Source organism: Sesamum indicum, linkage group LG8, assembly GCF_026168435.1.
Source record: "Sesamum indicum cultivar Baizhima isolate 11 linkage group LG8, ASM2616843v1, whole genome shotgun sequence".
Lineage (NCBI taxonomy): Eukaryota > Viridiplantae > Streptophyta > Magnoliopsida > Lamiales > Pedaliaceae > Sesamum > Sesamum indicum.
This window is the reverse complement of record NC_142664.1, coordinates 29,813,325-29,835,579: the sequence shown is the minus strand read 5'-3', so window position 1 is coordinate 29,835,579 and position 22,255 is coordinate 29,813,325. Positions and strand designations below refer to the sequence as shown.

Genomic DNA, 22,255 nt, shown 5'->3' with positions numbered 1-22,255 from the left:
CATCTGAGTCTGAGACTTGTTCATTCGCCACTGCCTCAACGTGCAACCCTATGAGCCGCTTGCCAACTGTTAATGTTCACTACCACTGCTCTATAGAGAATGTATATATTAGTAATATTCTCTTATTTTTAAGGGTGTAAAATTAATTTTTATATAGAAGTCGTACAATAAATATATGCACTCTATTATATTATAAACTCCCAATATTATTATAAGTAGCACATTATGTCTTTGCTCAGTCTTTAACCACATCATGTTATTATTATCATTATATAGTAATGTCCCGGTAGAATATTTTTAGTTTGTGCTCTTTTGCTTTTGGACTTAATTCGATTTTGGAACATTACTTTCATTTTAAATACTTCGAATTTTTAATCAACTTATTTATTTGTGTATATATATATGGCAGCGCTGTGTATATAATAAAGAAAATTGGTGATGATATATAAAGAAAGAAAGAAAGGGAAATGGTGCATGGAGACATGTTCCGCATTTAATACATCCAAAACGTAGACTTCCAAGTTTCGTCCATAACCACCACAAACGCTTCACTTCACTTCTTCTTCACCTGGACAAAACCTGCCTCCCCGCCCTCACCTGTTGGCCTTCTCTCCGCCACCCATTCTCTCTATATATTCCCCCACCCCCCACCACTCCTCTCCCACACTACTCTCAATATCTTCTTTTCTTTCTCAACTAACAAAGTTTATAATTATACATGGATATCTGGTCCTGGATATGTGAGCTCCCCGGCTCTGACGAGTGGGACCGCTTCAACTCACGCCTCACTTTCGAACTCGCTTCTTCCAAGTCTATCGCAACCAAGAATGATAACTCGGCTCAATCGCTTCAGCTCAGAGCCGAGCGAACTCTTGGTTTGGAATCGGAACTTCTTGTTAGCTTCTCCGTGTGGCTTGTAGGGTTTAGCTCTACTGATGCGGAGAAGGCCGTGGCCATCTGGGCTTCTGACACGTGTCCTTTGTCCTCGGACAAGCCCTTCTTGCCTCTCGTTCTTCAACTCCTTCAAGAAATCGTGTCGCGTTCGCCTAACGCGCACGACAGCACCTGTCCTCGGTCACAGCTGCAGAAGTTGAATTCGGAGCCGCTTTCGTGGATTCTGGACTCCCACTCAACCGAGTCTTTCTCTAGCTTCTTCAACCTCATTTTCCTCACTCGTCTTTTCTGGATTTGTGTCTGCGACGCGCCGTCGGAAGTTGGTTCCTTCTATTTCCATTCCTTGCTTGCTCCCAACCTTGATACCTTCTCGTGTAAGGACGCGCCGGTACTCAGAAATTTCTTCGTCGCCGTTGGGACTGACGTGGAACTCTGTTTCGTGCGCACCTTCGGGTACATGTTAGCAAAATGGTTGATTTTAAGAGATGTTGAAGTGGGATTGCAATCTTTGACACCATCACCCACCAAGAATCTTGGATTTTCTTACGCCATGGAATCTCACGGGTTATGGGTTTTGAAGGGTTACGCTCCAGTGAAATCCATGCAGTGCATGCAGTCGTCTGGCCCGAGAAGTCAGTTCCCTGCTGTGATTGATGCTAAAGACTCACTGCTGAAATACGCCTTAGCCCACCAGCAACTTGAGGCTGTAATTCAATTGGAATATACAGTTGGATTCTACGATAATTTTATCCAAGTAAATGCACGTGTGGACAATCTTAGGATTCATGTTGTAAAGTTAGGGTTCAACAAGAATTCGGATGAGAACTTCTTGGAGGAGAAGCACTTCCCATCAAGAATTCGGGTTTGGGTGGGGCCAGAAGTTGGGGCGAGCTACGTGGGCGGGCTGAGCCTGGGGCGGTCCACGGACAACATGGAGAGGGAGATGGAGATGCAGAAAACCTTGAAGGGCAGTTCTGGAAAATTGAAGGTCCCTATGGTGAAAGCAACGGCCAGGATGGCAACCAGGACAAAAATCAAGAACTGGAGATGGGACCAAGATGTGGAGGGAAATGCCGCAATATTTGATGCAATATTGTGTGATAACACCAGCGGAGTGGAGATCTCCACGTGGAAGCCTCCAATTGGTAGGGGACAAATGGGTATCAATTTTAGAAGCCGGTACAGTGGCGGCGCCCGGCCATTTACAAAATCCGGGGGCTTGATTATGGCGGGGGAGGAGTACGGTGGAGGTGTGGGTTGGAGGTTGAACAAAGAGATGGAAGGGAGTGTGTTGAAGTGGAGGATAGGAGGGGAAGTTTGGTTAAGCTATTGGCCTAATGATTTCACGAGTTCATATTGTGAGACAAGGTGTATTGCATGGTGCGACGAAGTTGATGTACCCTTGATACCTACTAAAACTTAGAAATACACTTCACATCTTTTATTGCAAACAATAAATACAGCATATGATGTAAGACTATTTGGCCAAATGCATTGTATAGTTCCTTTTCATGAGTTTTGAGGCTATTCTATATATTAGCACCTTGCAAACTCAGTGGTCTCTATTTGTTGGTATATATATACACACACATTATATGTAACTTGTAGTGAGAAGTCATTTTGGGCCCAAATTATCTTTGTTGTCATGGGCGGTCTCAGGTTATGGGCTCTTAGAAATGGTTTTTGTCTCATAACAATCAATGGCATACGATGAGTTGGGTTGTTCTACTACGTGGCATCATGACTGCCACCGGTCTCTTAAAAGATTATATTCAATCGAATTAAATTTATTATAAAATAAATTAATATATTTATTATATTATTGATATTTTTTTAATTATAAATTAATCACACAATAAGTATATCGCATTTATCATATAATTAATTCAAATCCAATAAAATTCCATTTGAATTAAAATTTTAATTGCAACCCACAAACTTAATATATGTATAAAAGCAGATGCAAATTTTATGCAACCCATTACATCTTCTAAGTATTCATGAGCTGGTTGTGGAGAAAGATAAAAGGTCCAATTTCTTTATGTAACGGGACAGACAATGATGGGTAGTACATTTTATTTATTTATTTATTTTTATTTTTAATGATGGGTAGTACATTATGAATTGCGTTTCTTAAAGAACCTAGACAGGGTAATAAGTATAGAAATATATTCATTTATTAAGGTTTCGTTTTTTTTGGAGGTTTCGTTTTTTTTTGGTTTGTCTTCACTCTTCAGTAGTTGAAGTCAGATAGAACGATATAGCAATTAATTAGAAAACGCGTTAGGATGTTGTTACGATTTCTCCATCAAATCCAGCATGCATTTTTTTTTTTAAAGAGAAATTAACAATATCTTAGTTTACTAGTTCAGATTTCAAACGATTGTTTGTAATTTATTTATTTTTGTTAGTTATATTGATATATTTATTGAATAGAAATATTGTTCAATATATTGAAATAAATTATGATAATTTGAAGATAAAATGTAGTTGTTCATCTCATAGAAATTTCTTACATAAATTTGTCATGGATCGTATAAAATCAATGTCATAACTAATACAAACATAACATAATTAATTTGATTTAATATTAAAATTTTGGAGGACCACCAATTCCAATGGTTTGGATAAGATATTCAATGAGACTTGTTTGATTGAGGCGTAGACCGCCCACATGCTACATTATGCCGTTGGCTCTGATAAGCGAACAGATGTTCGATCAAACACAGCTGCAAACCGCACAAACATTAATGACATGACAAGAAATAATTACCGCTTTCTTTTTCCTCAGTATCAATTGTCGTGTGCTGTAAATTTTTCCCAAACACATATGTTAACAAGTCCAAACTTGTCCTTGCATCCGGAAGGAATGTTCTCTATCAAGTTAAATTGTTGAATTACTTTTTAATATTTCAAAACTTTCAACTTAATAACATTACGTCTAAATTATATTAATTAAATTAAAGGGAAACTAAATACTTGTGAATTTTATAATAACCTAAGCCGATAGTAAATTTAATTCCATACGAGTTACCGTTACAATTTAGAGTTAATTACACTTAAATTCCCTGTAAAAATACTACAGACACATTTTTACTTACGCTTCATTCAATATTTTTTAAGTAATAGCAAGGAGATAAATATAGTATATATATAAGATCGAAATAAAATATTATTTTTAAATTATAATTATTGGACAAAAAGTAGCAGTTAATTAATGAGAAAACTAGTTATATTTTGATATTTTTTTAAAATTCTGCATATGGAGTGAGGTATATATTAATATTGCATTTATTTTTAAAAAATATGCTATTTAAAGTACTTTTTTCATTTATTATCTCTTGAGGAAAGTATAATTAATCCTAAAAAATTATTCTATGCACAAAAGATTGAAGAGCCCAATGTGTTTATCTGTCAGCATCGGATATTTTTATTGTGGATGAAGAGAGTTTTGTATCTCAAAATAAAAAAAACTTAATATGGGCTCATGCAAAAATTCGGAAAGAAAGATATTTGTTTCATGTCATCAAAGAAACCTTAGTCCTATTCATCAAAAAATAAAGAAACCTTAGTCCTATGGGAAAATCAGCAGAGACAAGGCATGGCGCGTCCATAAAAGCTTCGCCTACTGCACATGCCTTAGCGGAAAAAGAGAATGCCCAGAATAGGTAAAGCCAGAAACGGCGGGCCCATCTCATGCCAGTACACGCCGGGTGCATTCAAGGCAATGGTTGTCATCTCTTCATGTCCCATTTCACCAACCGCCCCATTTGCTCACGGGGATACCACTCTGCCCTCCCGCAGTCATATTATTTTGTAAATTTTTTTTGCCGCAACTATAAATACAGACCGGAAAGTGTCAGAAAAGATTGCACATCCAAATTCAAGAGCTCATCTTTTTCACATTTTAAAGTGATAGTTTAATCATGATACCAAAAGGGTTTTTCTTTTTTGTGCTTCTTTTGGTTTTTGTCGACTCAAGATTCTTCTTTGGACATGTTCTTGGGGTCGCTGTGAAAGATAAGGATGTGTGGAGTTCGAGTTTGGAGAAAAATATGGATAGTACGAGGAGTCTTGAGGTCAGGTTCAATAATGGGCCTGCTAAGCACTGGACTGATGCTCTACCCATTGGGAATGGACGCCTTGGTGCTATGGTTTGGGGCGGTGTTGCCAACGAGACTATTAATCTCAACGGTATATTTTGCTTGCTATTGAATTTTTAAGTTATTGTTGTTTTGATTGTCTAAGTGAAAATGTAGGGATGGATTGGTGTTTGTTTCTTGAGAGTTAAGTATTGAAGAATGATGGCTTGAATGCAGAACTTTTAGCTATGTGCGGTTTCTTGCCTTTACTTGGAGATGAGTGTGATTTAAGAGAAAAGAAATGATATTTTATCGGAAGGGTAGCAGTTATTTAATGTTTAATAATTGCATTTAGACTTACATTATTAATGAGTGGATCATTGTTGCTGTGTCCCAAGTAGAGAATATATATATCAAGATTTTGTACTTCTTGCACTTTTAGATAGCATAACGCACCAATGGTTAGTCTGCTATCTTAAAATCATCTTGGCTGCAAAATTCATTGTGGAAATGGAAGTAGAAGAAAGATGGTATTTCTTTAAAGGAAGTATGACATGTAGGATTGGGGATTCTCCTTTTCTCTTGACGCAGAGGACACACTTTGGACGGGGACTCCTGGTGATTATACAGACCCTGATGCTCCAAACACCCTGTCTAAAGTCAGAAAACTTGTCGACGATGGGCAATATGCAGACGCCACCACAGCCGCAGTCAATTTATCAGGAAATCCATCTGATGTATGCTGCTTCTTTACTTCCAATATTTACTCCGTCATTTTTGGTATTTCGTATTTGTGCCATTTGCTTTCTATACCTGATATAATCAGAGGTTTTAAGCTTGTTATTCAATTGCTTCGTCAACCATTTCATCTTGAATGAGCCAGGGATGAAACAGGAGCAATTTTGTCTTAAAATACGTTGTGGGTTAAATGGGAAATTTTTTTGACCAGTGCTTCTGATTATTGAATTTTCTTTTCATACTATTTGGATTAAATCCAGGTTTACCAGCTCTTGGGAGACATAAAAATAGAGTTTAGTGATACTCATGCTGCATACGATGAAGAAACTTATCAGAGAGTACTGGATTTAGACACAGCAACCGTACAAGTGCAGTATTCTGCCAATGAAGTTGAATATACAAGGGAATATTTTACCTCGAATCCAGATGAAGTAGTTGTGATAAAGATTTCTGGAAACAAGCCCTCATGTCTAAATTTTGTGGTATCAATGGACAGCAAATTGCATCATCATTCATATGTAAATAACAAAAACCAAATCATTTTAGATGGAAGTTGTCCAGGCAGAAGAATTGCACCAAAAGTCTATGGAAATGGTAATCCTAAAGGAAGCAGCCCCCAGAAGTCCATTAAAAATCCCAATCCTAAAGGAATTCAATATTCAGCAGTTCTGGATCTGCAGATTAGTGATGATGCAGGTGAGTTGCAAGTTGTGAATGGTAGAAAGCTGCGGGTGGAGGGTGGCAACTGGGCTGTTATCCGTCTTACAGCATCATCATCATTTGATGGGCCATTTACCAAGCCTGTGGATTCAAAAAAGGATCCTAGGTCGGAATCTTTAAGTACAATGGATTCTGCAAAACGATATTCATATTCTGATCTTTATGCACGCCATGTTGATGACTATCAAGCACTTTTTCATCGTGTCTCACTGCAGCTTTCTAATAGCCCCAAGAGTGCTGTGGGAAACAGCATAAATGTGAAAGAAGACAAGGATGAGCTGATTACAACTGCTCAGAGGGTCAAGTCTTTCAAAACTTATGAAGATCCCTCTACGGTTGAGCTTCTTTTCCAGTATGGTCGATACTTGTTAATTGCTTGTTCACGTCCTGGATCTCAGCCCTCAAACCTGCAAGGAATCTGGAACAAGGATATTGAGCCAGCATGGGAGTATGTACAAGTTTTCCAAACTTATTTTCATACTCTTGTCCATTTTCTCAAGTACCTCTGTAAAGATTTTTGGGCTACTATAATTCTGATGTTCTGTTTTTCTGTTTCTCCCCAGTGGTGCTCCTCACCTGAATATCAATCTCCAAATGAACTACTGGCCTTCTCTCTCTTGTAATCTAAAAGAGTGCCAAGAGCCTTTATTTGACTATATCTCGTCTCTGTCCAGAAATGGAAATAAAACTGCGAAGGTGAAGACCTCCTTCATGCTCTGGTCCGCTTGTTCTTCTTAAGTTTTATCCATTGATGTATAGATTTCTGTGAACAGGAGCACCATACACAATAGCAGTGAATGAGATACTAATAGCTAAACTAACTAAACTGTCCGTAGGTGTTTAAAGTATTCCAGCACAGCAGAGCATAAATTCAACTGATGCAATATAGACTTGATGTTGATTGGTAATCAGGGATGGAAAATATAGAATCAATCTCCCTTTCTCTCTTTGTCTCTCTCCTCTCTCAATATAGTATTTTCTGATGGTTATCAAATGAGAGCAATGTTTTTTTTTTCTCTGGATCCTTTTGCTGGTTAATTTAAAAGGGCGCAAATAGAAACTTATTTTGTTCTTGGTATTATTTTCTTAGCACAACAAAGCATGTTTTCGTGTACAACCTTCATGCATTTAGTTACAGAATGTTACAGGTGAACTATGGAGCAAATGGTTGGGTTGCGCATCAGGTATCTGATATATGGGCAAAAACATCTCCAGATCGTGGTCAAGCTGTGTGGGCTTTGTGGCAGATGGGTGGAGCGTGGCTTTGTACACATTTATGGGAGCATTATACTTATACAATGGACAAAGTAAGAATCTTTCTGAATGTCGTTATTCTCCTTGAATTTGATGATTTATGACCCTCAGTTTGCACTTTTCATATGCTTGCAGCTTTTGGAGTTGGGTCGCTCTTATGTCATACTCTTCTTTCTGGATGATTTGTATTAGATACTCTCGCTATACGAACATAATCTATCAGAATTTTCAGAAAGGAGCTTAGAAACTCCCATCTATCAGAATTCTAAGAGGCAAAAAATTGAAAATAATCTAACCCCACCTAACTTTTCATGTTCTACACTTGATTGAATGCTTTAATTCCTTGAACGAGAATTGGATTAAGTAGAGAATCAACTTCTGCTGTATAAGACAACAACTGAAACTTTCTCTGAATATGTGAACTTACCAAAAAAGTAAATGAACTCGTTATACAATATGATACTCCAGGATGTTGCCACATGATAAAACCATAGACTTGACTAATTGGTGTTTTCATGCTTATAGGAGTTCCTAAGAAACAAAGCGTATCCCTTGCTGGAAGGTTGTGCTGCATTTCTACTTGACTGGCTGATTGAAGGCCCCCAAGGAATTCTTGAAACTAATCCATCTACCTCCCCAGAACACATGTTTACTGCTCACGATGGTAAGCCCGCTAGTGTTAGCTACTCATCAACCATGGACATGCAAATTATTCATGAAGTTTTCTCTGCAATTGTTTCTGCTGCTGAGGTAAATCTCTCACCCCTAATCATCTATTACTCTACAATATTGGCTTTATGTTATTATGTGCTAATTGAGTTCACAACTGAAAATAGGAGCTGGGTAAAAGTAATGATGATCTTATCGTAAGAGTTCTTAAAGCTCAACCACGTCTTGCTCCAACCAGAATTGCAAGAGATGGGTCAATCATGGAATGGGTAAGTGGGCGCTTCCATATCAATTCTTCATTAAAGGAGGATACCTTGAGAAGTTAGCATAATATGCCACCTATTTAACCAATGAATGAGATGTTCAATTTTCTCTGTCGTCTGTCATCATGGCAGGCACAGGAATTTGAGGATCCAGAGGTGCACCACCGACATCTATCACATCTATTTGGCCTGTTCCCTGGTCGCACCATTAATCTTGAAACCACTCCTGATTTATGTAAAGCAGCAGAGATCACCTTAAACAAACGAGGTTAGTGTTCAATGAGTCTAGAGAACATAGCTTCGATGATCATGGGAAATTTCTGATACTATATCTAATTTAAGTAGATGTTTCTCCACCGGAAGCTCTTTACTACAATCAACTTCGATTATGTCATCCTTGGTTAAACTCTAACATCTATTGCGTGTTTCATTTCCTTGGAGCAGGAGAAGAGGGTCCAGGATGGTCAACAACATGGAAAGCTGCTTTGTGGGCACGCCTTCATAACAGCGAGAATGCATATCGGATGGTAAAGCATCTATTCGATCTAGTGGATCCCGACCATGAAAGTGATTTTGAAGGAGGGCTATATGCCAATCTCTTTACTGCACATCCACCTTTCCAGATCGACGCCAATTTTGGGTAAGAAAAACAATCTGTGTGATGTCAATCTAAATATGTAGGCATCTAGTAGAAGAAGTTGATGGGTTGAATCCAATTAAGAGAACTTAGGCGAGAAGAATCTTTATGCCCTCTGTTTGATTTTTCTTCGTATTTTCGATGCATGTCTTCCTAACAGAATGTCATATTGCTGAAGCAAATCCAAAGTTTCCTGAATAACAAAGCAATTTACATGCTGATGTTTTTTTGTTTTGGTTTATGATGGCAGATTTTCCACAGCAGTAGCAGAAATGCTAGTTCAGAGCACAGTAAAGGACTTATACCTGCTTCCAGCTCTTCCTCGTGATAAATGGCCGAACGGTTGTGCTAAGGGTCTTAAAGCGCGGGGTGGTGTGACGGTCAGCGTTTGCTGGAGGGAAGGAGATCTTGTAGAAGTTGGGCTTTGGTCCAATGATAGAAATACTGTGAAGAGGTTACATTACAGAGGAACTACTGCTACAACAAATATTTTATCAGACATAGTCTACACTTTCAACAAAGAGTTGAAATGCATCAAAACAGATGCACTTCAGTGATGGCCATTTTTTCCCTTTTTGGCTGAGAAAATATGATCAAATGGATCTTATTACAAAGACTAAGGACTTATATTCATCATTTTGATTCAAAGAAATATTATTGTAGCAACCTTATTTTTAAAGTCTGTTGTTGTTGTTGTTATTATATTTTAAATCCAAAAGAAGGAAATTTATAAAAATTTGAACAGTAGGACTCATGACGTTTACAGACACTTTATATTGATGGTCGTCTTAACACAATTTTGTACTATCCGACTAATAACGATAGCTTTCGGCTTGAAATTAATTTTATAATTTTAAAATAGGTATATTCTTAAAAGTTTTTAACAACCAACTGCATATTACTCCTATCATCAAAACTCTGAAATGGTGTTCACAAGTATTACATTCTGAATATGTACTACTAACTGTGTCTGTGACAGTTTGACAAATTTTAAAATTGGAAATATGGATTACTGAAATCATTATTTCATTTTCTTAATATCGAAAAAAATTGAAATTAAAAAGGTTGACTGAAGTCCACGCTGCTCTCTCCTGCGTAGCACTCTATTTTTTCTCAAAACCCCATTTTCAAAAACCCTCGCCTCTTTCACCATATCACGCACAAATCAGTAACGACGACGGCAACAATGGCTTGGCGTGGTTCACTTTCCAGATCTCTCATCTCCACCGCTAGGGCTTCCGCCTTCCGCTCATCGACGCCGCTCTCCGCCCCGCCTCCCCTGCGTCCTCCTTCCGTCTCTTCTTCTCGCCTCAACCCCCGCCGTCTCTCCTTCTCCAATCCCAGGTCCTTAAATTTGAACATCAATGTGGCCGCCTTATCGAATGCTCCCTGGAGTTTCCTGTTTTGTTTAGTTTGTATAACCTAAAATCTTAAGGTTGAACACTGATTTTATTCTCTCTTCTCCTACGACTTGAAAGTCCTTTTATTACCTAAGGAACACTTTTGTCATCTATGGTTTCGTTGTTTTTCCTTCAGAATGTCTTTATTTTTTTACTCGACATGCCGATCGATTTTAGCCTGAATTATTATGTTTTAGTGAATGCCTAGGAACATGGCGTAGGACTCTTCATATTCCTTCAATGCCTGTTCATTATACATGGGCTTTAACAATTCGCGATTGGCATTTGATTGGCTTGTCGAAGAATTACAAGTGTCCAATATCTCTGACGGACGCATTGGGTTTTTTTAATGTAATGCAGGACACTGGGGGAACTGGGATGCATTCAATCAATAATGCCATTGCACACAATGGTGGCGGGAGCACGGCTGACTTCTCACTCGGCAGTCAATGTGCGGGCATTCTGTGAGCTGTCCCATGGTACCTTCCGCCGTTCTTGTCAGGATCGCTAGTAGTGTTTTTGTGAGTCTGATACTATCATGATAGGATAGGCGAGCCAATAGATGCTCATAAAGAAACTGAAAATTTTTCTTTGTTATGAATATTTCTTCTTTAACTGATTAAACTAATTGTGCTACCTGTGAAAAATGATGATGAGTTAAAGAATGAAGTGATTACATTAGTTGTTAGCTTTATCAAAATTGATTGATAAGAAAAATTGAGATTAATAGGATCGATTGGGACTTGGGAGGAACATAAAAGATGGGTGATACCAGCAACAGTCAAAGGCAGGACACTGATATTGCATTGTAATTTTTCCTTTGAATGTGTAGTTTGATCTGGTGTAAGCTTTTCTAAACTATTGATGCTACATAAATAGGAGAGAAGGTTAATGATTTTTGAGAGCTTGCTTGTTTTGGATTAAATCCAAACTCTGCTAGAGATATCTGAATATTGACAGATGTTTGGGATAATATTATTAATCTGTACCATTAAGGTCTTCTGAAGATACAGACACAAGCATGGATAGACACACACACATATGTATGGGTGAGATATTTTTCAAATATGTATGGAAATTAACCAATTGTACTGCCTGCCCTTGCGCGACATTTTTCATCCATGATTTGGAAAGTGTAGAGATTTGTATACTAGAATTTGGTATATTGTTGTAAGTGGTATCTTGATATTGTAGATGTCACTTTAGCTTGATATGTCATTCTGGAAGCACATTCTACTGCAGCTTATATTAAGTGAGATAATCAATCTGATGAAAGAGGGAAACAGGAGAAAAAAAAACCCCTAGCTGTAGGATTGAATACCCAGTTGGTTTGAGAAATTGTTTTGCTTCGCCTGTGTATTTGCCTTTTATTCTGAGTTTCTGACTGGTTGTGTCTTGACTAGTCCAGTTAGATTTTATTTTGGCATCCTAGATCGCTGTGTTTAGCTAGACCAGTGTGACATCATCAAATTTTGTCGACTTACATACGGCATATGGGCTATGTTTCTCTATTTATTCTGCCACATTAAATTTGTGTTGGCATCAAATAATTGAATACAACAAATTGAATTTATATAGATTTTTCATCTGTGTACCCAGACATGCTATTAGCAAATCTAGTTGATTTGTCTGAACCAGCAAACCATTTCTTTTCTGGCTTATATCTTTTTTCTTTTATTTGGGTGAAAGAAAAATAACAAAGAAATGAGAAAACGGACATGTTTGCTTCGTCAGTTGCATAACCATTGAAGTCATTGTTAGAAAAATGCTTGGTCTCAGGGTCAGTTGCATAACCATTGAAGTCACTATTAGAATAAAATGCTTGGTCTCAGGGTCTTATATTGTCGCCTTTAGTCTGTTTAGCTCCACTATAATTAGTGCTCCTTGAAGTGATTGACAACTCACCGAGCATATCTTTAGCAGACTAATGTAATGGTCTTACCACCTCATTCCAAAAATACATAGGATATATCCAATCTCTAGGTTCTTGCAATCCTCATCCACGTGTTTGAGTTTTAACATGGCATATTTGACATTGTGGCAGGTACTTGAAAAGATATGTTGGATCAGCAGAGCTGCTGCGCAAAGATTTGGGACTTGGTCAATAGGTGTATCTTGCAGGAGCTTCCCCCCGGGGGAAGAAGGGAAAATATCAATAAAGAATATATCATGCATTTCATGTTTCTGTGGATGACACTTTACTCTGTGATAGTTACAACCATAGTATGAGACATCTTGCTCATAGCTGCAATAGTTATGTGGTGGTCATGTTTGCGCTGCTCATGTAAACTGATTTGTAATGCCTTTTCTACTTACAACTGACCATTCTGAACACTACTGCTCTTCTCATTGTCATTGCTCAAATTTGTGAAGTGTACATTCATGCACCATACTCTAAGCAGAAGGAATGTGCATCCTTGCCTACTGGAGTTCCTTGAACGGCAGTTTTTGTTTTTGTTTTTTTGGTTTCTTTTAATCACCATTCACCAGTTTTGCTGTCCTTCCGTCGCTGAATGTTTGAATCTATAAGTGTAATGCAAAGTGCTTTTGTGATTCTGGAAGTACGTTGCCTAAAAAATTTCAGCTTCATTCTTTTTGCTTCATAAAAAGTCTTGGCTTCAACTTATTTCAGTCCCTTTTAAAATGGCTGCTTTCCATCGACTTGATTTGATGCTGGTCTTTTTTGTTAACTATATAAAGTAGCAATGGTGATTGTTGCAACTCTAGCAGACGCATGAGAACCTGAGTATGCAAAATAGTGAAATCCACCCTGCTTTGATATTATAGTTCAAATGGAAAAATACATATCGTCATTTCAAGCTTGTCAAGGACACTCCCAAATTGAATCAAACAGGAAATTTGCGAGCAAATTCTTGTAGGACAAGATTATGGTCAATTACATGTCCCTCTTATCATAATTCTAGGGCCACACAATTTGTATAATGCGTCATTATGTCGAATAGTGGAATAGTTACATGAACTGATCCCATGAGAAAGCTAAAAGTCGGCCAAACCCAATTGCGTCATTGTGTTGAATCGTGGAATAGTTACATGAAGAACTGATCCCATGAGAAAGCTAAAAGTCGGCCAAACCCAATCGCATCTTCCGGAACTGGTCCTTTCAGATGCTGTTTAATTGTGCCCAACTACGACACTAATAATTCATGGGACTGCAGTTTTAAGCCCAAACAAGATTCTTCTTGCCCTTGTTTGTGGTGGTGAGACTAAGGAATAAAAACCCCTGTGGACTCTTTGGTAATTTCATCAAGTTACTATTCAAGGAGAACAACGACTATTCACGAGGTGACATAGAGAATCAACATGTAGCAAAGTAGAAGTCCTCTAATATCCTCAATCCACAATGTTGAGAAAAGTTGCCAACCAAAAATTCTGCTTTGGAGATTCTCCTGATCTGATTAACCCCTTCTTTTTTCCCTCGTTAGCTTTTGAGTGGAAACTAGTCTAAAAACACCTTCTGCAAAAGCCAGTTCCGTGGACAAAGTAAGTTCTCTGAATTATCGTTACCTACCTTCCTCGGCCTAAATCATATTCCCCTAATCAACATCACTGCCTCTTGTGCCGACACTTATCATTCCACTTGGCACTAACAGTTGTATCATTAAACACAAAGGTAAACCCCATCACGAAAATGTTGTCATAATTTCCCAGAGGGACAAGCAAGTGAAACATGCAGGTAGTCAACTACAGGTAATCTAGTCATGTAAATTTGCTCAACTCTTACTAATTATGTGCTTTTCTGTATGTGTATGATGTATGTACTGACATGGGCTTTAAGTAGTGTAAGGCTCACTACAGAATAAAAGCTGATAAACCGTGGTTGTGAAAGAGATAAGGCATAATGAGAAAGTAAACTTTTCATCATCTTATCTTTACATACAATACAAGAAAATTCAGCTCAAAGTACACACCAGCAATCACATGCCAGAAAGGCAGAAAGACTAAAAAGAAGCCCCAACATGAAGACACCCACCTAGATACTCATGTTTCAGATAGAACTAAAGAAAACTGGTTAAGATACCCACAAATCTTTTGTCCTGCTTTTATCACCATTATTGCCAAGTTTCCTGACCCACCACTTTCCACACAAGGCTTTTTATGTATCAATCAGAACACACCCAATATGATATAATTCTGCAACCACTAACTCCAACATCTATATTCTAGATCAAATCTTATCATTCACTCACATTTTAATTATAGAGGGAACACTCCTTCTAAGTGGGTTCCATCTTCATTGTATCTCATACCAACCTGAACTGAAAGTTTTCACAAAGTATCATGTCAGCTTAAGGAGAACACAGATGAAAAGTAATAGCTGATATTTATTCCTGCACTCCTCACCCAAGATTAGGTTCTAAAGCAGGTAAATAGATAAATTCATATAAAAATCGTAGCAACAATCTAAAAAGTGCTGATGAATTTTAAGAAGGCAAATATCATGGCAGGCAATAAAAAACAACCATGTGGATTTGATTTGACTGCAAATGGAATCGTCATTGGAGTGTCAATATGAGTTCACTTTTATCTAAGCCAATGGAAACCAGTTAAAGTTGATGTGGTTTCAACAGATAAGGAGGAAAATGGTGAGTGGGGAATCTCAAGCTTGACAGAGGCGAAAGATGACGTATGCATTTCCCCTTGGGAAAACCAAGCATCACTTGGTGGGGACAGTGAACGGACATATCATAGGTCTAAAATGTCTTAAATCATACTACTTCATCTTGTCAGTCTCAATTTATTCCACCCCTCTGATGTAGAACCAATTTAAGAGTCAAGAGAAGGATTCAACAGAGTACCTTCATTCATTCAAAGTACTGTCAGCACGAAGAGGTGAACTAAGAATCCAAAAGAGAAGAGTCTTCTGTACTGAAGAAATTAGCAGCTAAGAAAAAAGAGATGCCAAGTGAAGAAAGTAGCAATCAAAGAACAGAAAAAAATCCAGGAGAGTGGTTGAATCTGAGCCTCGGAGCGGATCCAACCCAAGCATTCAAAGAATCTGAGGTACATCCAAGACCTGCTTCAGCCAAAGTTTTCTCATGCAACTTCTGCATGCGAAAGTTCTACAGCTCACAGGCATTGGGAGGACACCAGAACGCTCACAAAAGAGAAAGAGGTGCAGCACGACATTACCAATCAAACAAAATGATGACAATGATGGCCTTGCCAATGCATGCTACTATGTTTAGATCACTTGGGGTGCAACCCCACTCCCTCGTGCACAAACCAGGCAGAGACGAAACCAGGATTGTGGCAAGATTTAACGAGGCTAATACAAGATTAGGGATAGCATGGCAGCCTGCCACACTGGAGGAAGCAACAGATGTCATGTGGCCTGGAAGTTTCCGGTTAGAACCCCAACAACCAGAGCAGAAATCATCAAATTCAAATACAATTGACTTGAATCTCAAACTGTAATCAGCTTATGTATCTGTAATACCAAATTGAAGTTTTGTTTGTAATGTATGCTTATGCTTTCCCGAGATTTGCTAATCAGTTTAGATTCCAGTAGAGTTGCACTTCCATTATTTAGGACAAGTTCATGATGTATTATCTACTTGCTAAAGAAGAACTTCCACCTCTCTATTAGTGCTGTAGTGACTAAACCAAGAATTTATTGGCCTTTTTTACTCAGATTCTAATCCTCGGGCACATTTGACACACTTTAACACTATTTTCAGTTGAGTTGGGATAAAAAATAGCAAAATTTCACCTTACTTGTGTTACAGGTTGATTATTGCACACTCATACAGAACATCACCTTGAAAATCTAAGCATATGTGCTTACTGTTTTCATGATCTGTGACTATACCTATCTTTTCAAAGAAAGGATGTTGGGAAAAGCATACCTATCTTTTCATGAGTGGGATGCATGCGTTTTGGTTTTTGGTCTTCTGAATAATCGCTAGCACAGACTTTACTCCAAACAGTTTGTCAAGCTTCTTAGAAGAAATGTATATTCTTGTAGAGGTCTATACCTCAACTCACCCTAAGACAAGCAAATCAGCAAACATAAATGAAGGAAAAGAAATCAGTCATTCCCAAAAACTTGCAAGGTACCAGCACTACATCGGAAAAAGTTGCGACTTAAGATTGGGAGTCCATGGGGAAACTCACCAACCTTTTGCATCTAAGATACAAACAGCCACATCAAAAGTAATTTAAAGAACTATTACAATCCATTCACTGCATCACATAATCCGTTCAAGAAGGATAAAAGTACTACGCTTAAAACCCTGCTAATGGCATCACAGAAATTGCAGCAGAAAAAAGTAGGAAAGCTGGCATGACATACGGGTCCCTAATTATGGAAGTCAAGACTGCATTACACTTAACAAGGTAGATCATGTGTATCAATTGCAATGTCTGTGTAGTACTTTATAACAAAATGCAAATTCTTACTTTAGTGCTCTAGGCAAAAGGTAGCAGTCTACTTAGGTGATCGCGTGTTGTCTATAGAAGAGTTTGTCCCTATTTTGGAAATTTAGGTGATTGCATGTTGTCTGTAGAAGAGTTTTGTCCCAATATTGGAAACATAGGTGATTGCATGTTGACTATAGAAGAGTTTGTGATTGACCACAATGTGAGTGGTAGATCATGGTGGGGAGCTGAGACACTCTTACCACCAGTTTTAAGTGGCAGGCGGTGATGAGAGCTGAAGAGCTGATAGTTGATAGCTGTGAAGGGTGATAGAAAATTTATATGAAGACCAGTCCAGTTGTTTAAAGTTTAGTGTGCTCAATATCTAGTTACAGATATCTACAAAGAGCTTGTGTTTAAGTTTCTATAGCTTACAATAAGTTTCCATCTTCAAAAATATGGATGAAGCTAGATATGCTACTGTTCTTACCTTACTTGTCCACATCAACCATGACAAACACGCATGGCGCTTCATATCACTGAATAATACAGGAGGCCACTCAAGCAGTATATTGTTGGGCTTGAACAGCATGCCCTTAAATAATTATCGGTTCCACAATCACCCTCCCCATTGCTGTCTTTTAAGCTTTTACATTTCATGCAAAGCCACCCAGCAATATCTATTATCAATTCTTCCTGATTGTTGCAATTCTTTCTCATTTACAGCATAGTTGCGATCCATTCCAATTTTTCCAATATCTAGAGGCCCTCACCACATTTGCTTTTCATTTCAAGTTTCCAGTCTAGAAATTCATCTGAATTACATATACAGAAACACATAATTCCATGCATTAGTGGACCAAATGATTCTTTCAGTTACCAGGTTTTGCTCAAAATTTTAGCAAATTAGAAATGAGAGATTTAAAAAACCTGAAGTTGAATAATTACAGTGTGCAACTTTCACATAATAACTATCTCTTTTTCCCATCAAATGAGTATGGATACTTCAAAATATCCTAAATGAACCTTAATACTTCAAGATGGGCTAGTAATTCTGCAGTTATTGAATAATCTTGAGCTCATATTACAGCTTACAGAATTTATGAGATAATAAGCTTTTGGGTCTTGCGCTTGACAATCGGGAGCCTTTCACAGATGACACCAGGATCACCGTATGCAGCAGAATCAATCGGATATCCTTTCTGAAAAATTAACAGAAAAGTGAGGCCTATTAAAAACGAACCAAATGTTAGCTTGATAGACCAGAAGTTTTTACTTTGAAGACTATGATTTAACACAATTCAGACAATCATATTATTGCAGCAACATTTATAGTGAAACCAAAATGTAGAACTACCTTGATAACATGCTCATAGTGATGGAAAGAACAATCAACTTTTGAGTAACAAACAAGGAAACTTTAAGAAGCCATCTTAGATAAACATAATATACATAATCATTTAAAAAAAAGAAAGAAGAATCACTCACCGATGATAAAGCCTTAAAGGTGATTTCTCTCCAGCAGCTTTCTCGGAGAATAATTGGTTCCTCATTCACCTTGAAAGCACAATGCATACGAGTGTCCCTCAATCTCATAAGCACTCCATCAACTCTTAGCTGTAAGGTGATGGAAAAAAATGAACAATCAGAGAAAATCAACAGTTGTAACATGAGCAAATATTCCTACACTTATAGTTAAAAAAATATATCACCCTACAACAGCTATACATTCAAGATTTAAATAAAGGAAGCACGAAGTGTACACATAAGTATGATACCCAAGTCTGAGTATTCAAAAATATAAGAAACAGAACCTTTGTGTGCCACATTGTCAAGGAAATATCTTGTGAGAAACTTTTGGAATACTTACCCAGTAACGCAAGAGAAGGAACCATCCACTGGGCATGACTCTCTGCAAAGTCACACAAATATAGAGGACATAACTTATCTGAAGTCCTATCTGTCCGCAAGATGTATAGATGAGAAACTATTGAAAGATGAAAAATTTACCACTTTAACTGTCAAAAGAGAGACACCATTATCAGCCAATTCATCTTCATACAATATAACCTGTTGAAACATTGAAGACGAACTGGGTCATGGTGTGAGAAATTAAATCAGGACATGAATCTTTGAAGCATCTGATCCTAAAAGCTCCAAAATCAACCATCAACAGTCACACCTCGTCATAGAAAAGTATCGGCTCTTTAGATGCCAATGCAACCATATCAATTTCCTCCTGGCAGTCTTCCCAATGAGCATTGCAGCTGTTTTCCTCAGCAGCTCCTCTTCCAGACTAGTGAATGGATAAAAGTATTATCATCGGAATTCAACACAAGGCAATTAGACAAATATAAAGCATCGCACACATGGCTCGCAAAATTGGAAATCCTTCCATTTATAGTGTAAATAAAAATTGTACATCAAATAAAGTATAAGTTAGCAGAACTACGAAGACAAATAATGCAGTTAGACATAACTCAAACCATGACACCAAAGATCAAGGATATACAAAAAATCTCTATTATAAGAAAAAATAATTTCGGATACATCACAGAAAGAAGGGCACACCTGAATATTTTTTTCGACACTAGCACTTCCACTGTAAGGTGTTGTGAATGTATAATCATAATCCAGTATCACCTGATCAGTAGGCTTGCTGCAAAACTTAGATAACAACAATGAGGAGAGGCATACTAAAGAAAAATGAAAGGAAGTGGCACTATCTTGCACGCTATAGGGCATTATTTGTGGAACTTAATAGTTCCATGATTTGGAATTTCAATTGTGTCTAACCCAGAAGCACAGAGATACAAAATTTCCCATTCAATCTGTAGGCTGAATTGTTTTCACCTTTAACTCATCTCACCAACTATTAATTGAGGATTACCATGATATATTAGGTGTGCACGTGTAAATGATATTGATATTATATAAAAATCGTTGTGTAATATATCTCATGATAAAAATCATCCAATTGCTTAGGAACGCATTAACCAATTTCAGAGTCCAATACTGTCAGACCTGAATCACTAAGAGTCGTTCTGACATGAAAGAGGAGGATCCACAAATTAATGTGGAATTACCTAATTGAAGGATGGAATGTAACAAACTGGAGGAAGTCAAAATTGCAAAATGCAACCAGTGAAAAGTGGCACGCTCATTGCCTACAACGGTACCTACTGCAAACGATTCCACAATATTTCCACGTAATTTAGTCCAAAAGCAAGTATACAGGACAAATGAAATCGAACTGCATCCTCCTTCAGCAATGATATCTATAACCCATCAGAAGACATGCCCTTGATATTCTTAGTGTGGAAACATGCAAGAAGGCACTTGATGTTACAAGACTAAATTTTAAGTTGTAGATCAAGAGGGTATTTCAAAGTATCAGGTAGGATGGAGTTCTTGGATTAGAAAATTCTTAGAGATTTAAAACGCATAGTTGTTGGAAGTGGAGTTCTTAGATTAAAAGCATCAAGAGATTCAAAAATCATAGTTGTCGGAACTCGAACAAAACCAACCACCAAAAGTATGCAACAATATTAGCAAACCCTCCCCCTCCCAAGCTACTTAGTGATTTGAGGTATTGAATAAAAAGGTTTAATAGACGGATAAACAATTGTTTATCATACAGCTACTTTAGGATTCTTGGGACCCCCGTAGTACACTAGCACATGAGCAGGACATATTGCTGTTATGAAAGGTTTTATGAATAATAGAGATCTGAAATACAGACCTCCGAAATTTCCATTTAGCAGCGGCTGGAACTTCAACTGGAGGAAGTGCTTCCTGCTTCCAGCCACAGAGAGCATCAAAGGCATTAAAATGAATTTTAACACCACTATTCACATGCTTAAGAACCAAAGAACTCTCCCCAAAAACCATCTCTGGCAAGTGTGATGTTTGAAGCTTCTCCTCCCACCTGCAGGTAACAATAAGGCTAGTGATAATACAAAGTGAGTAATCTGTATCTTAACAAGAAAAGTATACTCTAAGTCACTGGGAAGAAAAACCGCTACATACTAAGCCACCCATTCTAATGTGACCAAGTCAGCAGTTTCTGAAGACTGCAGAGCATTCTATGGTATCAATTCAGGTACTATTATAATATAATTTTTTAAATAGTTTGCTAAGGTTCTCAGCTGAACAGCTAAAGACGATAGACTCTGCGAGTAATATTACACATTAGCCAAAACTATACTTCTCCAGTTTAAGAAGAAGATATCGTCTTTGTAGGTAATTACAGAAATTGAAATAGGTTTTGACTGAGAAAGGCAGAGATGAAGCAAAGCGAAGTAGTAGCGTGCAAGAATATCTTTGTTTTTCTTCAATCAGAAACAGTTGGGTGGATAATTTCCTCAGAGAACAATGAACACTAAAAAGTTAACTTCGTTTCCCCTTTCTGTTAGTACAGAACTCCTAATAGTCTTAACAACCTAACTGAATTTATTCGTCGTTTTAACTTAGTCAATAAGCTTGGCAAAAGCTATATTTCGTTCATGACAATTAAAATACTACCAATTAGAGACATTACAAATCATCAGAAGAAAAGCAGAGCAACAACGTGGTAATTCTCAGCGGCATTCTTGTTCAGTAATAATATCACGTATTGAAAGATATCGCAGCAGTTTACTGAAAAACCTAACAATCAAAATTCTAGCAGTATCATTGTCCATTATCCTCACATGGACAGAACACACACAAAGAGGGGGTAAAACACAGTACTGTTGGAGAAGAGAAGAGTTGAGGATAGAACGCTTGCGAGACTCGATTTCCCAACCGCGAATGAGATATCCCACGCGCCCGCCGCCGAGAGGCTGCGCGCCGGCCGCCTTCAGCTCCCTCTCGTCGCTTTCCCATTCCATTCCGATTTAACTCAACTTCTCAGCAGAGAAACGTTTCTATCTCTCTCTCTCTCTCTCTACTCTTTTCTTATGCTCCAGCTCTATTTTGACTTCTATATTTGTTTAACGCTTTCATTAAGACGGCATCCCTTCGTCTGAAAACGTGATAAATAAAGTTAAAATCGGGGGAGGCCCAGCCCGCGTCGATTGGTCCACCGCTATACATGTCGCTGGGTTCGGATTCTATAGAGTTCCACGCAATGTTTATCATATTTTATTCGTAAATCGCATTGATATATCTTGGAATTACGTTTAATTATATTAATATCTTGTATTTTTATAAGATTATAACTACACTTTTCGAACGAGT

The 22,255-nt window shown here is 37.8% G+C and overlaps 5 protein-coding genes across 7 annotated transcripts; 4 read left to right on the top strand and 1 right to left on the bottom strand.

Moving 5' to 3' along the window:
- Window positions 1-498: 498 nt before the first annotated feature.
- On the top strand, window positions 499-2,428 carry LOC105169880 (uncharacterized). Its single transcript, XM_011090434.3, has one exon. The coding sequence runs from the start codon at window positions 719-721 to the stop codon at window positions 2,315-2,317; it is 1,599 nt and encodes a 532-aa protein (XP_011088736.1). The 5' UTR covers window positions 499-718; the 3' UTR covers window positions 2,318-2,428.
- A 2,036-nt stretch (window positions 2,429-4,464) lies between these two features.
- Window positions 4,465-9,936, top strand: FUC95A (1,2-alpha-L-fucosidase). Of its 2 annotated transcripts, none has more exons than XM_011089895.3 (10): window positions 4,465-5,088; window positions 5,568-5,713; window positions 5,975-6,882; window positions 6,998-7,130; window positions 7,583-7,741; window positions 8,214-8,438; window positions 8,525-8,626; window positions 8,753-8,888; window positions 9,065-9,260; window positions 9,508-9,936. In XM_011089895.3, exons 1-10 carry the CDS (start codon window positions 4,821-4,823, stop codon window positions 9,812-9,814), a joined length of 2,580 nt encoding a protein of 859 aa, XP_011088197.1. In that variant the 5' UTR covers window positions 4,465-4,820; the 3' UTR covers window positions 9,815-9,936. The 2 variants fall into 2 exon arrangements, with proteins under 2 accessions (XP_011088197.1, XP_011088198.2); XM_011089896.3 differs by having other exon boundaries at window positions 4,958-5,088; window positions 5,537-5,713.
- Window positions 9,937-10,367: 431 nt separating this feature from the next.
- Window positions 10,368-13,096, top strand: LOC105169495 (protein NONRESPONDING TO OXYLIPINS 2, mitochondrial). 2 transcript variants are annotated; one of them, XM_011089893.3, is made up of 3 exons: window positions 10,368-10,601; window positions 11,018-11,178; window positions 12,702-13,096. In XM_011089893.3, the coding sequence occupies exons 1-2, from the start codon at window positions 10,444-10,446 to the stop codon at window positions 11,166-11,168; spliced, it is 309 nt and encodes a 102-aa protein (XP_011088195.1). In that variant the 5' UTR covers window positions 10,368-10,443; the 3' UTR covers window positions 11,169-11,178; window positions 12,702-13,096. The 2 variants fall into 2 exon arrangements, with proteins under 2 accessions (XP_011088195.1, XP_088740399.1); XM_088884273.1 differs by having other exon boundaries at window positions 10,370-10,601; window positions 11,018-11,140; window positions 12,706-13,096.
- A 2,156-nt stretch (window positions 13,097-15,252) lies between these two features.
- LOC105169494 (zinc finger protein 7) lies at window positions 15,253-16,261 on the top strand. Its single transcript, XM_011089892.3, has one exon. It carries the CDS (start codon window positions 15,575-15,577, stop codon window positions 16,091-16,093), a length of 519 nt encoding a protein of 172 aa, XP_011088194.1. The 5' UTR covers window positions 15,253-15,574; the 3' UTR covers window positions 16,094-16,261.
- A 1,670-nt stretch (window positions 16,262-17,931) lies between these two features.
- Window positions 17,932-22,028, bottom strand: LOC105169493 (TIP41-like family protein). The gene is made up of 8 exons (XM_011089890.3): window positions 21,767-22,028; window positions 20,778-20,963; window positions 19,607-19,694; window positions 19,218-19,331; window positions 19,046-19,105; window positions 18,906-18,947; window positions 18,524-18,652; window positions 17,932-18,237 (listed from the first exon to the last, which is right to left on the bottom strand). Exons 1-8 carry the CDS (start codon window positions 21,904-21,906, stop codon window positions 18,136-18,138), a joined length of 861 nt encoding a protein of 286 aa, XP_011088192.1. The 5' UTR covers window positions 21,907-22,028; the 3' UTR covers window positions 17,932-18,135.
- Window positions 22,029-22,255: the final 227 nt, after the last annotated feature.